The 14964-nt window shown below is 44.7% G+C and overlaps 1 protein-coding gene across 6 annotated transcripts in view; it reads left to right on the top strand.

The window, feature by feature from the left end:
* The window catches only part of Osbpl3 (oxysterol binding protein like 3), a 170822-nt gene that overhangs the window by 127004 nt on the left and 28854 nt on the right, over positions 1-14964 (top strand). For 4 of the 6 annotated variants that reach the window (XM_028790060.1, XM_028790057.1, XM_028790058.1 and 1 more), the window contains 3 exons: positions 3533-3663; positions 6567-6674; positions 14156-14293. In XM_028790060.1, coding sequence (XP_028645893.1) covers positions 3533-3663; positions 6567-6674; positions 14156-14293 — 377 coding nt within the window. The remainder of the gene's footprint in view (positions 1-3532; positions 3664-6566; positions 6675-14155; positions 14294-14964) is intronic. The other 2 variants (XM_028790062.1, XM_028790061.1) reach the window with 1 other exon arrangement.

The following is a 14964-nucleotide window of genomic DNA, read 5'->3' as shown; positions in this document are numbered from 1 at the left end:
CTCGAGACAGGGTTTCTCTGTATATCCCTGGCTGTCCTGGAACTCACTCTGTAGACCAGGCTGGTCTCGAACTCAGAAGTCCACCTGCCTCTGCCTCCCAAGTGCTGAGATTAAAGGCATGCACCACCACTGCCTGGCTCTCTCTTTTTAATTGTTTGGGAACCTTCCATCATGCACCCCGATAATGCTTACCTCCTAGTCTTCCCATGTCCACCTCCTTCTTTGACTCCCCAATCAAAAGAAAAAAAGGAAAAAGTAAGTCCATTTTGTGTTGTCCTTACACTCATTGGAGCATGGTCAAATTCCCAGTGGCCAACCCACCAGGGATGAAGAGTCTTCTCTGCCTGCATTGATGCCAGAAGCTGTCAGCTGAGGAGATCCATGCAGAGTCCAGTGAAGGGAGGCGACAGGTCTCCATGCCTATGGACATTAATATGCCTGAAGAGGCAGCAGTCCAGACCTGGGACATCCACATGGGATTTGGCGTTAACACGGGCCACAGAAATCAATATGGTGCCTGGCTATAACCAGAACACTGACCCACCCATGGCCTTCAGAAGCTGCATGGAGTGAGGCTTCAACATGGCCATCAGGAAGGCTCCTAAGACTCTAAAGCCTGAGGACATCCTCATGTCGGCAGCACAGCCTGCATATGTCCACATGGATCGAGGTCTGGGGCAGCAGCATGGACTGCAGACACCAACATGGCCTCCAGTAGTTTCCAGGGCCGTGTTGGTCCTTTGACGAGGTCCAGTCCAGAGAGTAGCCCTTTCCTTTCTTCATCGTGGGCTTCCATTGTTGCCCAGAGCCAGGGAGATCCTGCAGCTGGGCCACAGGTTCAGGGCATCTTCTGTGTCTGTAATGCTCTAAGCTGTTGTACACCATCTGTCAACCCTGTTGGGCAGTGACAGCATGTCCACTAGCCCCTTCTCTCACCTGTCACTGCCATCATGTCTCCAGTTCTGCCTCTCTCCGTGGGGCACATACCTCTGTTTTTCTCTTTCCAACCTTACCATTACATATTTGTTAATTGTGGTGCCCAGGCCACAAGGCCAGGGAGGTACTTGGATATCTTCAGCTGAGAGGCCGGTGTGTCCTCTAATGCATCTTTTTCATCATAACTTTTACTCTGTTAGTAATACTCATTATGTATCGCAGCGGTGCATTGGGTTAAAGACTTTGCCTGCATTCTCTTATTTAAGCCTTATTACAGGCTATAACGTAAATGTTAGTAGTTTCTCCATATAGAGTTCAGGCACATCAGATAACTTTCCCAAGGTCACAGAATGAATAAGTGATGGACCCTTCCTTCCCGGTCAGAGAAGCAGTGCCATAGCATAGAGATTCACATGCATGTGTGCATGCCTGCATTGGATGTCAATGATGTTTCTCTGGCTCCTTCACTAAGTACTCCACCCTCAGTCAGTCAGCAACAGCATATAGACTTCTTGCTGATAAATGAAGGAAACAAGTTGGAAGTATTTAGTTTCTGTTATTGAATAGGTCATTCTTGGATAACGATACCTCTGGAAATGCAAGCCTGTGAAATTTAATAAAATATAAGGTCACTGGAGAAGCCAGCCGCGGTGCCTTCTCCTTCTGCCCTTCTGTGACAAACTGTAATGGAAGAGAATGGAAAGATAGGATCTAACGTGGTCTTCAGAATCAGTACTTTAGGTAGTGATTCCCTCATCCCTAGGTAGTAACTTGCACCCTATTGATCAGAACCTAATAGGTATTTTGTCATACCTGTTTCTTTTTTTCTACTCTCTCTCTCTCTTTGTGTGTCTGTGTAAGGGTGTGTGTTTGTGTACTTGGATTTGTTGATGTGCATGCCACAGCTCCTGTGTGTGTGGGGGGAGGTGGGGGGTGCGTGTGTGTGTGTGTGTGTGTGTGTATGTGGGGGGGCAGGAAGAGGGAGGGAGGAAGAGTGAGGGGGAGAGAGACAGAGAGAGAAAGAGAGAGAAAGAAAGAGGGAAAGAGAGAGAGAGAGAGAGAGAGAGAGAGAGAGAGAGAGCGAGCCACCTTTGGTGTCAGTCCTCTCTTCTACTATGTTTAGAACAAAGTTTGTTCTTCCCTGATGGATAAGCCAGTCTGTCTGACCCACAAGCTCCTGGGGAGTCCATTCCCACCTTCTGTCTCAACTGTGGAGCACTGGGATTGCAGAGTCCAGTATCGCATGCGGCTTTGCATGAGGTCTGAGCACTCTTAACACAGGTCCTCATGATTGCGTGCAAACACTTTACCCACTGAGCCGCCTCCACAGCTACTGGCTCAGACTTTGAAAACTCCGGTTTGGGCATTTAACTGATTCTGGTTCTAAATTCTCACGGAACCTGCAAGCTTCCAGTGCTCGCACAGTGGCTGAATGCTAAAATTGAAAGGGGGAGATTCAAGTCAGAAGAAACTAGCAAGAAACAGGGCAGCCTCTTCTTTTGAAATCATTTTGTCTTCACAGAAAAGCTGCAAGGATAGAACAAAGAACTCACATAAACCTCCACCCGGAGTTCTCACTGTCCCCCATCCCCAGCTTGTTTTACACACACACTTCTGTTGTTCTGAAATTTGTGAGAACGGGATTCCTATACCGTATGCCATTCTTTGAGGCTTCATGCTTCAGTGTATTTCCTAGGCACAGTGAAGTTATCTAACTCAGGACACGTCACTGGGAAATGACATTGTGGTTCCCCTGGTCACAATGTCAGCTTCTGAAAAATGTCTTTTAATACTGTTCTCCCGTTGGGTACCGGATCTAGGTCCAACATTTTTCTTCATTGTCCTGTTTCTTCAGCTAAGATTAACTGGGGACAGTTTTTTTTTTTTTTTAATTTATAAAGTTGGTATCTCAATGCCCTTGGAGAATACTGGCCAGTTCTTAAAAACAGAGTATTCAGTTGTCTGTGGTTCCCTCATGATCAGATCCAAGTTGTACATCCTTGACTGTTCTTTAGTACAGCATGCTTTTTCTAAATTACTGGAGATGGTGGTACCCAGCATTTACCTGACTCTCACTGGTGGTTGATTTTTGACCACCTGGTTGAGGTGCAGCCTGTCTCTTCTGATACAATGATAGCATATTTCCCTGATACCAGCGAGGCTTGTTCTTAACTGTTTTTAGCCTTTAAGGACATAAAACTGAATAATGGTCATCTTAACCTCTAAGTCATAATGTCATGAGCAGATTGACAAGTGTGTATAAATGTTAAGAGATTCTATTTTTCCACTGAGCCATACAGTTTCCCATCCACACAGGCCTCTCCCCCTCTCAGGCTCTCCCGCACAGGATTAAGGAACACTAACACTGATGAACCTATGTTACTCCATGTTGTCACCGGAGCCTAAAAGTTTCCATTAGGGTTTGCTCCCACACATTCAGTATGTTTTTAAAAAGAAAAAAAAAATCAGTGTAGAATGTGCATTTGCTGAACTCAGAATACTTGGCTAAATTCTTGAGTAAGAAGCACAGTTTCTACATTTAGTTTTTAATTATGCCTCTTCTTTGTTCCTTCTTGTAATGATTATATCTTTATAGTTTACTTCGCTTTAAGGTCAGCTTTCAATAGCATATCTGTGGAGAGGGAGAAGCTGAAGCAGCTGATGGAGCTGGACACCTCCTCCTCCCCTTCCGCTCAGGTCGTCGGTCTGAAGCACGCTCTGTCATCCGTAAGTTGCTATGTCTGTCTCGTAAATGTCTGCAGATGTGGCCAGGCTTGTGAATTCCTAATTCTTTCCATTTCCGTGATTGTATTGAAAATTGATGATTTTTCATGGTTGAGTTGAATCTTGGGGAGAAAATCCAAACAAATTACTCAGATTATATTCAAGCCTTTCCTCAAACGTTACATATTCAAAATAACCCCAGACCACAGAAGTTAGGATTTTCTTAACTGTTCCATTTTGTGAGTTTGATTTCTTCCAATTTAACAGATTTTTTTTTTCTGTGTCTGTAGAACTTGCATGCTTGTGTGGCTGCCTTGCAGATGTTTGTTGGCTAATGCTTACAGAGGCTGACATTTAGGAGAGTCTCTGTGGCTCTGAGGCATCATAAGTTTAGATCGACTTAGTAAATAACACAGGGCAGTGAGAAATTTTCAATTTATGGGTCTTCCTTGTCCACTGCAAAGTGCTGATTCTACCTAATGCTCCTCCAAATATGTGCTATTTGGAGCTATGCTCTTTGATTAAATAGCACAAACCCTTTAGCTTGTTCCCCCTCACTGACACAGCGATGAATCTCATGAATTGGCTTTCAGATGATCCTGTGTCTTCAAACAGGGAAACAATTGCCGGGGCCTCCAATGGGTTCCAGCAAGCCATTATCACTCAACACTGATTTTCCTGCTTAGCTTCAGGGTCTTGCTCAGAATGCCCCGCTCCCTTGATACACTGTGGCCCGATGCTACCCGAGCCACTGAAGATGCCTGATGCTTTAGCCTTGACCTATCAGGGAGCCAGAGGACTTTTGAAACAGCGTACATATTTGCTCATTTCTCCTCACTTGCACTTTGGAATTTCTGCCTTGAGAAGAGAAAGAATGATTGCTCATGTGGAGTCACTGTCTGAAGTACCACAGACTTGTTTTTTGGGTCAGGTGGGAGAAAGAGATTTCAGGATCGTGTGACCAGAAGCTACCATAAACACTGAGTTGGGGGGAAGGGTCCATTTTATGTTTTCTATTTGCCATGCTACTGAAAAAAGTAATGCTACCAATGGACTGTAAATTAATTAGTATACAATGTAGCATACTCATGAACCCTTGACCGGCAGTATACAGTACTTCCTGCGGATACCTCGGGTTCTTTCATTCAGTGGCAATTCCAACTGTGCTAGTTTTGGTTAGGCTTTTGATACAGAATCTCATAATAGCCCAGGGTAGCCTCACGTGGTCATGTGGTCCAGTCTCCACCTCCCATGTGCTTGTTTTATAGTCATGTGCCAACTATTCAATCTTTGAGGGAAAAATGATAAATAATATTGGCTCACTCCACACGTGGGGTCTCCATTTCCTTTACTAGGGTTGGAGAGAAAGTGACATCTTTGGGCCTTGGGAACAACTGGCACCACTGGGTTGGTTGGTCTGTGCTTTTTCCTTTAAGGTTTATTTCTTACTGGTACACACATTCTCACTGTTCCTCTCTGAGTGGCTGTGTTAATGCTTTTAGAAGGAACCTCTGATGTGGGGTCCCTAAAGTTCCTTTATGTCTTCCTCCTGCCCCTTCCTCTTCTCACAGAGGTCTAGCCTTGTCTCGCTAATCTGCTTGGCCACAGTCATTTGGGATAATTTACAGGCGAGACTTACATTACCTTTTCTGAGGAATATGCTTGCACATAGATTAACAATTTGGAAATAAGATAAAAACAACAATTCTTTCTTGTTTGACTAGATTTCTATGTTAGCCTAAGACTTGTTGCTTCAATTTTATTTTTATTTTAGAATAATCACAGAAATATTACAATGGCTGTACAGATATTGAATTTGAGATACACACACACACACACATACACACACACACATTCTACACACACACAACTTCTAGGCTGTAGCCACTGTAATAATGATGTGTTGCCTCGCAGAAGTTGCTATATGCGGTTGCATGACCCTCATTCTTGTTCAGAGTTTCTTGAATGATTCAAGGGTTATTAGAATAACCTATGTCCTCTATGGCCACCAGAAAGTGAAACCAGAGCCAGGCATGGTGACCTTGTAATCCCAGTCTTTGAGAAGCTGAGGCAAGTGTGAAGAGTCCAGCCTGGTCTCCAATGTGAGACCATCTCCCCTGAGTTCAACAGTGATAATAAGGAAGGGAATACGTGAAGCCCTTGTGGAGATCCAGGAAGTCAACAAGGCAGTCAGGAGAGTCTAGCCCCTCCTAACGATAGACCTGTAGTCGTAAAATTCCCAGGGCTGCCACATGAATCCAGTGCACATCCTGCTTTTTCTGTGAACCAGGTCTTAGCAGAGAGGCTCAGATAGGGGAGACCATCCCATGAGAGAGTAAATAGCGTGTCTGGTGATTTCTTTTATGTTTACGGCTCACACCCACCCTTCCCTAGCACCATGGTCCTATTATCCTTTACAGTGGCTACGTAAGGTTTGTCTTATTTATTTTTTGAAAAAATAAATCATCTTATTCCCAAAAAAGGATAAGTCACCAGTCCATTTTTAAGATTCATGGCATCCGGACTGATAATTACATCACACTGGGTCATGTCCACTGGCATCTCATTAAGGATGGGAGGAAGTAGGAATCACTAGGTCAGTGGCGTTGGGGAGCTGGCCCAGAGATCAGCCTGGCAGGAAGAAAACATACTGACTGTGAGCCACCAGTCTTAAAAGCTGATGTCTGACTCCCTTATGCAACCTTAACTAACCTCTTTCCACCTCAATTAACATGGAGTATCATGGGCTCAGTTGTTACCTCCCAGCCTCCCCCTGGAGCGATGGGGAAAGCCCAGACACACCCCTAGGGTGTCACACCCAGGGGATCAAGACTCCTAGCCCCTGCTGCGTTTTCCTGAACCTTCCCTTTACTAATAATTCCCTGCTATTTTTTAACATATTCCAGGCCCTAGCACAAAACACAGATCTTAAAGAACGTTTACGCAGAATCCATGCGGAATCTCTGCTCCTCGACCCGCCCGCTGTTCCCAAGCCGGGGGACAACCTGGCAGAGGTGGGTAGGTTTCTTGTCTGGTAACTGTTCTCTACAACTGCTACCTGTCCCCAGTGCCCTCTGTCCAGCTGTATGGCTCTCTGCTTCGCCCCCTTGAGTGTCAGCCATGTCTCTGGCCTCCCCTGGCTACTGCCACAGCCCAGGGCTTGCTGGGCTCTTGTGTCGCAAGGTCTCACTGGTAGAATGCTGCTTAGCACACTCATTGGCTGCCTCCTATGTGTCTCCAGACCTCATTTCCCTCTATGTGTCGCTATAGTGGGAACTATGGAAAGACAAGTGTTTTTTCCTTGTCATTTCTGAAGAAACCTGAGTTTCTGTGATCCAAAGTGCCTAGTTCCTTGCCAGCTTCTTTTCGTGTTCTGTAAAAGCCATGCTAGTCTTTACTGTGATGGTCTCTTCTTCCTTCTTCCTTCTTCCTCTTCTTGCTTTGTTTTTCCTCTTTCAGAACATAGCTGTATCCTCACTCCTAGGGGAAGAAAGATACTGCACTACAGTTGAAGTCTGTTAGTGAGTAAACACATTAGAAAGGCCTTTATTGAGATGTGACATACTTTAGCAGCTTAGTGGGCATTTGCCTCCTGGTCCCTAGTTCAAGCCATAGATACCACACACATGTGTGCGTGCATGCATGCACACATGCACATACACATGCATGCACACACAGCGAGGTCTTTTCTCCAGATTTGGAATTTTTGCCCTAATGGTCCCTTGAATGTGTCTAAGATGAACAATTTCAGAAAACTATAGTGTGATCCTTAAAAAATAAGAGCGGGTAGTAGCTGACAGCCGCTTGTAAGTATCATTGGTATTCAGATGTCTTCCTCACGTGTGTGGAATTTTCCATTGACCAACTGAGTAGATTAAACAGGAGAAACTGGGAAGCAGGCTGGCGAGGTGACACAGTCAATAAAATGCTGAGGGCCTGAGCTGGAGCCCCCAGAACCCACATAAAAAGACAGGGGTGACAGCACATGCTTGTGAGCCTAGGCTGGGGAGGCAGAGACAGCTGATGCCTGAGGCTCTCGGGCCAGCCAGCCTAGTGTACTTGGTGAATTTCAGGCCACTGATACTGTCCCTTCTCTCCAACAAGGTGGGTCAGCGGGGAAAGCTTCTATCCCAAAGCCTGGAAACCTGAGTTGGATCCTTGGGCCCAGAAGAAGAGATCCAGTTTCTTAAAGTTGTTCCCTGACTTCCACATGTAGTTTTTAAAAAGAAGAGGAAGAAGGTTGGCGGAGTCTAAGGCACATAGAGTGACGTGTACAGTTGTCTGCCCCAACCCAACACATACACGCACACCTATACACAGACATCTCCTCACACAACCTGCACCCACACACACACATAGGGAAGTAAAAAGGGAGCGTAGTGTATTTGTGTATATACTTATGAATGCCTCATTGTATTCTTCATCTTCTTAAAAAAATCCACCCACAATCCCTTCTGTGTGTGAGCTGAGGACAGATGAGAGTTGAGGCCAAGACACTCAAGTCACCTGTCCTATTTGCAGCAGGGACATGCTGACAGGAGCATTGCATCAGACCCGAGCCACACCTTCATGGTGGTGTCTGAAGATGGACTTCCTCTGCAGAAACACTACCTGTAGGACCAACCCTGCATGTGTGTACAACACACACACACGCACATGCACACGCACACACACACCTTGGTGAGTCTCAGCACATACCCTGCTGACAGTAGTCTGTTTTAGGCCTGAGCTCCTTCACATCCAGGTCCTTCCAGGTTTGCACATTAGCTAACACAGGGCCTGCTCTTTGCCATGTCTGAACATCACTGATTTGCAAGCCATTCTTACCTTTTATATACATTACTATCATATGAATTACATTTGCACGTTTTATGATTAAATAGATAACCCGTGCTGTGCATTTAGGAAGCATGTCCAGAGGACATCATTCAGCCTTTTGTGTTTTGAGATGAAACCCAAATCTCAGGTCTAGAAAAATGCACATTTTTGGGACTAACCTCACAAAGAAATGACCCGAAAGCTGAAATGTTGTGAGCTGTCCAGGAGGGTGGGAGCAGAGCTTTGAACTTGTCTTCCGCAGAGGTCTCTGTTTGGCCACGTCTCTGTCTCATTTATTTCCTTTTTCCAAGAGTTTCTATTTCCAATGCTTTAGCCCTTTTTTCCCTGCCACTGAGTGACTCAGGCTAAATTTCCCAGCAAAGAAAAGCCATTGTTGCCTCCAGGAAGTAAGAACAGAAATAAATAAGAATGGCCACACAGGCTGACACATACCCTAAATCCTGCATGTGTGTGTGTGTGTGTGTGTTTACTAACTTTAAATATTTGGCTATTTAAATCATTTCAAATATTCATTTACTGTGTGTATGTTATGTACACATGCATGTACCACATGTGCACACATGTGCACACATGTGTTCACATGTACCACAGGACATGTATGGGTTAGGAGAGCAGCTTGTGGGAGTCAGTTCTCACTTTCCACAATGTGGGTTCTGGGGATTGACGTCAGGCTTGGCGGCAGGTGCCTTTATAAGCTGAGTATCTCACCTGCACTGTAAGTCACTTTGTAGGTGACTCCCAGGAGCCTCAGACACTCTACAGCATGATGACAGACCTCAATGATAGGTTTAGCCCAAGGGCTTCTGCTTCTCTGGCTCCCACCGTTCACCTACTCTCTGTTGCCTTCTTTGGCTGCACAGAGGAACTACTGTTGGTGTCCGGCCTGGATACTGAACCCTAAGATCCCCTCTTCTTGGAAATCACCCCTCAACTTACTCAAGACACTCTTCCTATGTATCCCTGAATGCGACATTCTAATAGCACCAGCGTAATACAATCTTATATTATTTTAGAGTAGAAAGCAAAGGCCAGGGGCTCACAGAGACTGAACCACCAACCAAAGAGCATGCAGGGGCTGGACCCAGGCTCCCTACACATTTGTGACAGATATGCAGCTTGGTATTTCTGTGGGTCCCCTAACAATTGGAGTGGGAGCTGTCATGGACTCCATTGCCTGTCATTGGACCCCTCCCCTTACCTGGACTGCCTGATTGAGCCTCAGAGGAAGAAGATGTGCTTAGTTCTGCTGGGACTAGATGTTTCAGGGTGGGTTGGTACCCAAAGCGGGGGCTCTCCTCCTCAAAGAAGGGGAGAGAGTAATGGGGGGAGGGATTTGTAAGGGTAGGACTAGGAGGAGAGGAGGGAGGGGGCTGAGATCAGGATGTAAAGTGAATAAAAAATAAATTGTAAAAGATCAAAGGCTGAGTGAGAGTAATGGCTTCTATATCTAAGTGGTCTTTAAGGATGAACGTAATGTAGCACTCAGAAGACAGGGGCAAAAGGATAGCATGAAGCCGACCCAAAGTCAGGTACTGAGTTCCAGGCTTGTCTAAGATAATAGACTCTGTTCCACACAAATAAATAAATCTCATTAAAGGCACCTTTAAAACTGTAACTTTAAAAAAAAAAAAATCCCTAAGAGAAGATAATTCAATTCCTTTATTTATATGTGGGTTTCTTTGCTCTGTATTTTTTATATTAGGATCAAGTACTGGACCCTTAACCTTGATTCTATGGAGTAGGGGTGGTAGTTTTATTTTAGAAACAAGGAAAAGCAAAGCACAGAGTAGTTAAGTAACTTCCACCAGAAACACAGCTTATAAAATTAAATCAGGATTAAAATCCACCTCTCATGAACCAGAGTGTGTGTTCTTACCACTGTTTCATACTTTTGCATAACCAAGAAAACCATGCTGAACCTCAAGACCCAGTGCTCTTGGAAGGTCCTCTGCTTAAAATTAGTGGGAGATGCGTGGATTGACCATCTCAGGTGTGGACATGGCTTTATATTTCTCCTTCTAAAAGAAATTAATATATGGACAAGAAAGGCATCAAAATTCAATGGAAAAGGCAGATTATTCAAGAAATGAGGTCAGCACAGCTGAGAGCAATTTGAGAAGAAGCTTAGGTTTTCTTCCATTGTGTGCTAAAATTCAAGTTAAATATGAATGTTGAGACAAAATTTGATTCAAATATTTATCAGACTGCTAGGATAAGGATTTCCTAAACCAGGGAGTAATAAAAAAAATTTCAAAAGAAGTGTTAACTGAATTTGACTTTTTATAGTGAAATATTTATAAAATGAGGCACATAAAAAAATAATAAAAATACCTTCAGTGAGAATGACAGGCTTAGCTAATGCTGGATCAGTGACAGTATCTTTATTCTGTGAACAAAGATCCAATACCAGGTAACTTAAGGCATCAACAAACAGGTAGGGACAGATTATCCACACTCCCAGCATAGAGCTATGGGGTTTATTTCTGTGGGATTTTTAAAAACTTTTTTTAAGTCAGTCATGAGGTGTTTAACTACTAGGATATGTTCAGGGATGTTATTGGGTGAACTTCCTGTTAAGTGAGTTTATAGAGTGTATACATAGTCTAGGTTGCCCTGATTGTACACCCAAGGCTATGATAGAGCTATAAAAATACCTGCAGTTTCCCATTTTCATTTTGCATTTCATTGCTATTGACTAACAAAGGGGCTTCCGGTCACCTGCCTCTGCCTTTTGTCCCACTGGTAGTGCTTCTGGGCAATAGAGTCTCCTCTCGTAGGATTGGAGTGTCCCCCAGTAGATACCTCCTGGAGAACAGCCTGCCTCTGGCTCACCATTGCTTCCTGTTCCTTATGTGCACAGAGTGCAATCCAAACAGAGATTATCACAACTACTCTGCCCAGTGGCAGTTGTGTGTTCTGTCAGCACTGTGCACTGAGCATAGCCACACCTCCTGTACTTCTAAGCAGCCAGACTTAGTGGACTTGTTTTACCGACATCTCCACAAATCTCCACAGATACAAGTCATGTCACACTATGCCGTTGTGACATCACTAGGGGACAGGGATTTTCCAACTCTGTTACAATCTTTTGTGACACTTGGACAGAAATATCATTGGCATATGAATATACTTATAAATTCACAGGGTATGTTTAATGTTTTGTAATATAAACAGCAGGTAGATAACTACTCCTGAGATACAGTGAGGCGAGTTACTGTGCAGACCAATGTTCTCGTTTTAGTAAACAAGACTCTGTGTTCTTTACAAAGCTATGCTGGTGGGTGGGGCTGGCGTGTCCTGGTGTTTTCAGTTTGAATTCATAAGCTGACGCTAGCATTGTAGGACCCCAAGAACAGATAGGGGCTGGAATCCCAATTCTAAACATTTTGATCCCTATGGTACTACATGTGGAAAATTCCATACCTCATGGGACTGGTGTCAACCTAAAACCAGTTCACTAAAAATACTCAAACATTACCCTCAGTCTACGTGTCAAGTACATAGGAAATGTAACTAACTTTATGTTGGCACTTTGACCCATCCCTGAGATACCACATTACATTTTCAAGAATCCATTTTAAAAGTGAAATCCAAAACACAGCTGTACCTAAGCATTTACCTGACGATCTCAACACATACCTTTTGTCGGTGTTGGTAAGTCAGGAGAGCCTTCTGACCCATCAGTCTAGGCAGAGGAGGCCTGAGCAGCTCTGTGTGGTGAGGAGTTGATGAGCAGATCAAGTAAATCATTAGCATCTCTGAACATCAGTGCCTACAGAGACAGGGAGGAATCCTTGCCTGTGAACCTTTCAGGAGTCCTGCTGGGCTGGGCACTGTGGGATCGTCAGCTCCCCAGTCTTGTGCTGGGTCTTTGGAGGTGAGAGACATCTACTTCCCTTTAAAAAAAAAAAAACAACTGCCTACTCTTAGTGGGTGATGACTTATCAACATGGGTGCCTACACAAGATTCAAACAAACAGGACACCAGAAGACCTGATAGTATGGCAGAGGAAAACTCGTGGGGGCCTCAACCCTAAATGAACAACTACAGGCTGCTAAGGGGAGCCCAGAGTAGTAGACTTTCCCAGGAAAGACACTCCTCCCCCGGTTGATTATCGGATACCATTTGTTCATCCCTGAAAACGTGCATACAAGTAACATGCATACTGGGTAGGCTGTACTTATAAATGTAGTGTGTGCATGTATGTGTGTGTGTGTGTGTATGTGTGTTGGGGGGGGACAGTTAAAGTAGAAGCCATGAATTAGACCAAGGGTGCTACATGGGAAAGGTCAGAGAGAGAAAAGGGGGCAAATGATGTAATTATATTTTAATAAAAAAAAGAATAGAAAGCAAGCAGCTGCCATACTTGGAGATAATTTACAGGGAAGAAGGAGAGTTGACTTTTTAGAGGCTGTATAAGGTATTTAAACCCATACCTTGGACTGACATAGAAAGACTCCAAAGCAAGAGGTGCAGGATTTCCTCTGTTCCCAGTCAGTTCAACACAAGGGGCGTATTGCAGTTTATTACTTAGGAAGCTTTGCTGAGGCCTCCCGTCCCCGTGATCTCCTTGGACACAGGGTGTGTGGATGAGCTGAGCAGGACATCCTGAACTCATGAGAACTCTGGGTTTGACAGCATCCGCCTGGGCTGCCTTTCCAGCCTGTTCTGTCACTCCCTTGCCAGATGATGACAAGAGCCACCTCGGCCGGCCAGCAAAGTACCTGAGCTGACTAGGGACTCAATTCCAGGGAATTGTCCTAAATTAGTCCTAATCAGGGTCTGGCTCCCATGAGTCATGGTTAAGGTCTCCTTCCCCTCCACTTGTTAGCCCCGTGTCTGTTGGTGGGTCTTGTCTACTGTGTACATGCCCACAGGTCAGAAGCCTTGTCTAATCTCCCTGGTCCTCTGTGATTCACTGCATGCACATGTTTGCTTAATTCATTGAATGGGGTTGAAATTTTACTTGCAAATAGAACAGAGAGCAAACTCATTGAATATCTGGATCCTTCCCTGAGCATGAGTCTGGACTCAGTGGAGTGGAGAATGGGGGAACCTGAGAAAAGAGTAGAGTGTTGCTCTGCTAAATTGTTAGTCATACCAGGGCCTGAGGCTTCCTTCCCTTTAAGAGTCTTTGTGGGTAAAGGGAGACAAGGAAATTAGTCCCCTCCTCTCTGAATAAGGGATGATCTACCACCATGGGCACCTCTGGACCAAAACAGAATTTACTTGCTGACGGACCCTTGGAAGCAGCATGTTAGCCTCTGAGTATGCACTCGGACACCCTGCTTGAGGTCAACCATGCGTTGAGCAAAGTTTAGAATGGAAGGAAGCCCGCCGAGCGGTAGAGAGTAAGAGGATGTGTAATAAAAGTCTTGGAGCCCTCCTGCTCCTCAGCAGAACACAGCTGGTTTGTGCTTGAGATTTGTGGCATGTGCCTGAGCAAAGTTCTTCCCCGTGAGTGAAGTCTCTGCCTGGGAGAGAACTCTGTTTCTCGATTTTCTTTCTGTGAGGCTCCCTTCTCTTTGGAAGCTCTGAGTCTCCTGCTTGCATGGGCCTGTGACCCAGTGTTTGTACAGTTAAATCATTCCTGTAGTTTGTTTCTCTTGAGATTGTTCTAAATTCAAGCAATTTTCTTTTCTGCTCTTCCACTAGGAAAACTCCAGGGATGAAGAAGGCCGAACCCTGGTGCACCAGCTGTCCAACGAGAGCAGGCTGTCCATTACTGACTCCCTTTCAGAGTTTTTTGATGCCCAGGAAGTTCTGCTATCTCCTAGCTCTTCAGAAAATGAGGTTGGAACACTGTTTTCAGTCATCTCCTTTATGAATTTGTTCACCAAACCACTGAGTAAGATTTGTTAGTGAAAATGCTGGACTCCATGGCTCCACCCCACCATTATGTCTGAGTGTAGCACGAACCCAAACACAAAGCGGTACAATCAGCTAGAAGGAAAACGTGGAAAATGTGCCTTTTCTTTTGTTACTTAGACTTTTTGCAATTTCCCACTACTAGTTGTGGATTCTACCTACACTTAGACCTGTTTATATTCTGTGTGGGTTATTTATTTATTTATTTATTTATTTTAATATAAAATAGAGTTTATTCAGGGCATGGGGAGGGGAGTTAAGAGGGTAGTAGAGTCAGAGAGAGAGAGAGAGAGAGAGAGAGGGAGGGAGGGAGGGAGGGAGGGAGAGAGAGGAACACAGAGAGAGGAACACAGAGAGAGGAACACAGAGAGAGGAACAGAGAGAGAGGAACAGAGAGAGGGAGTGAGGAGAGAAGGGAGAAAGAAAAGAGGGGGAGAGAGAAAGAGAGACAGACAGAGAGGAAGAGAGAAAGAGATATATAGACACAAAGAGACAGAAACAGATGAGAGAGAGAGAGAGAGGAGGAAGAAGAAGAAGAAGAAGAAGAAGAAGAAGAAGAAGAAGAAGAAGAAGAAGAAGAAAAGGAGGAAGAGGAG

Source organism: Grammomys surdaster, unplaced genomic scaffold, assembly GCF_004785775.1.
Source record: "Grammomys surdaster isolate TR1022 unplaced genomic scaffold, NIH_TR_1.0 125861, whole genome shotgun sequence".
In the NCBI taxonomy this organism is placed as follows: domain Eukaryota; kingdom Metazoa; phylum Chordata; class Mammalia; order Rodentia; family Muridae; genus Grammomys; species Grammomys surdaster.
Note: the sequence above shows the minus strand (reverse complement) of the source record. Positions and strands in the feature narration are given on the sequence as shown.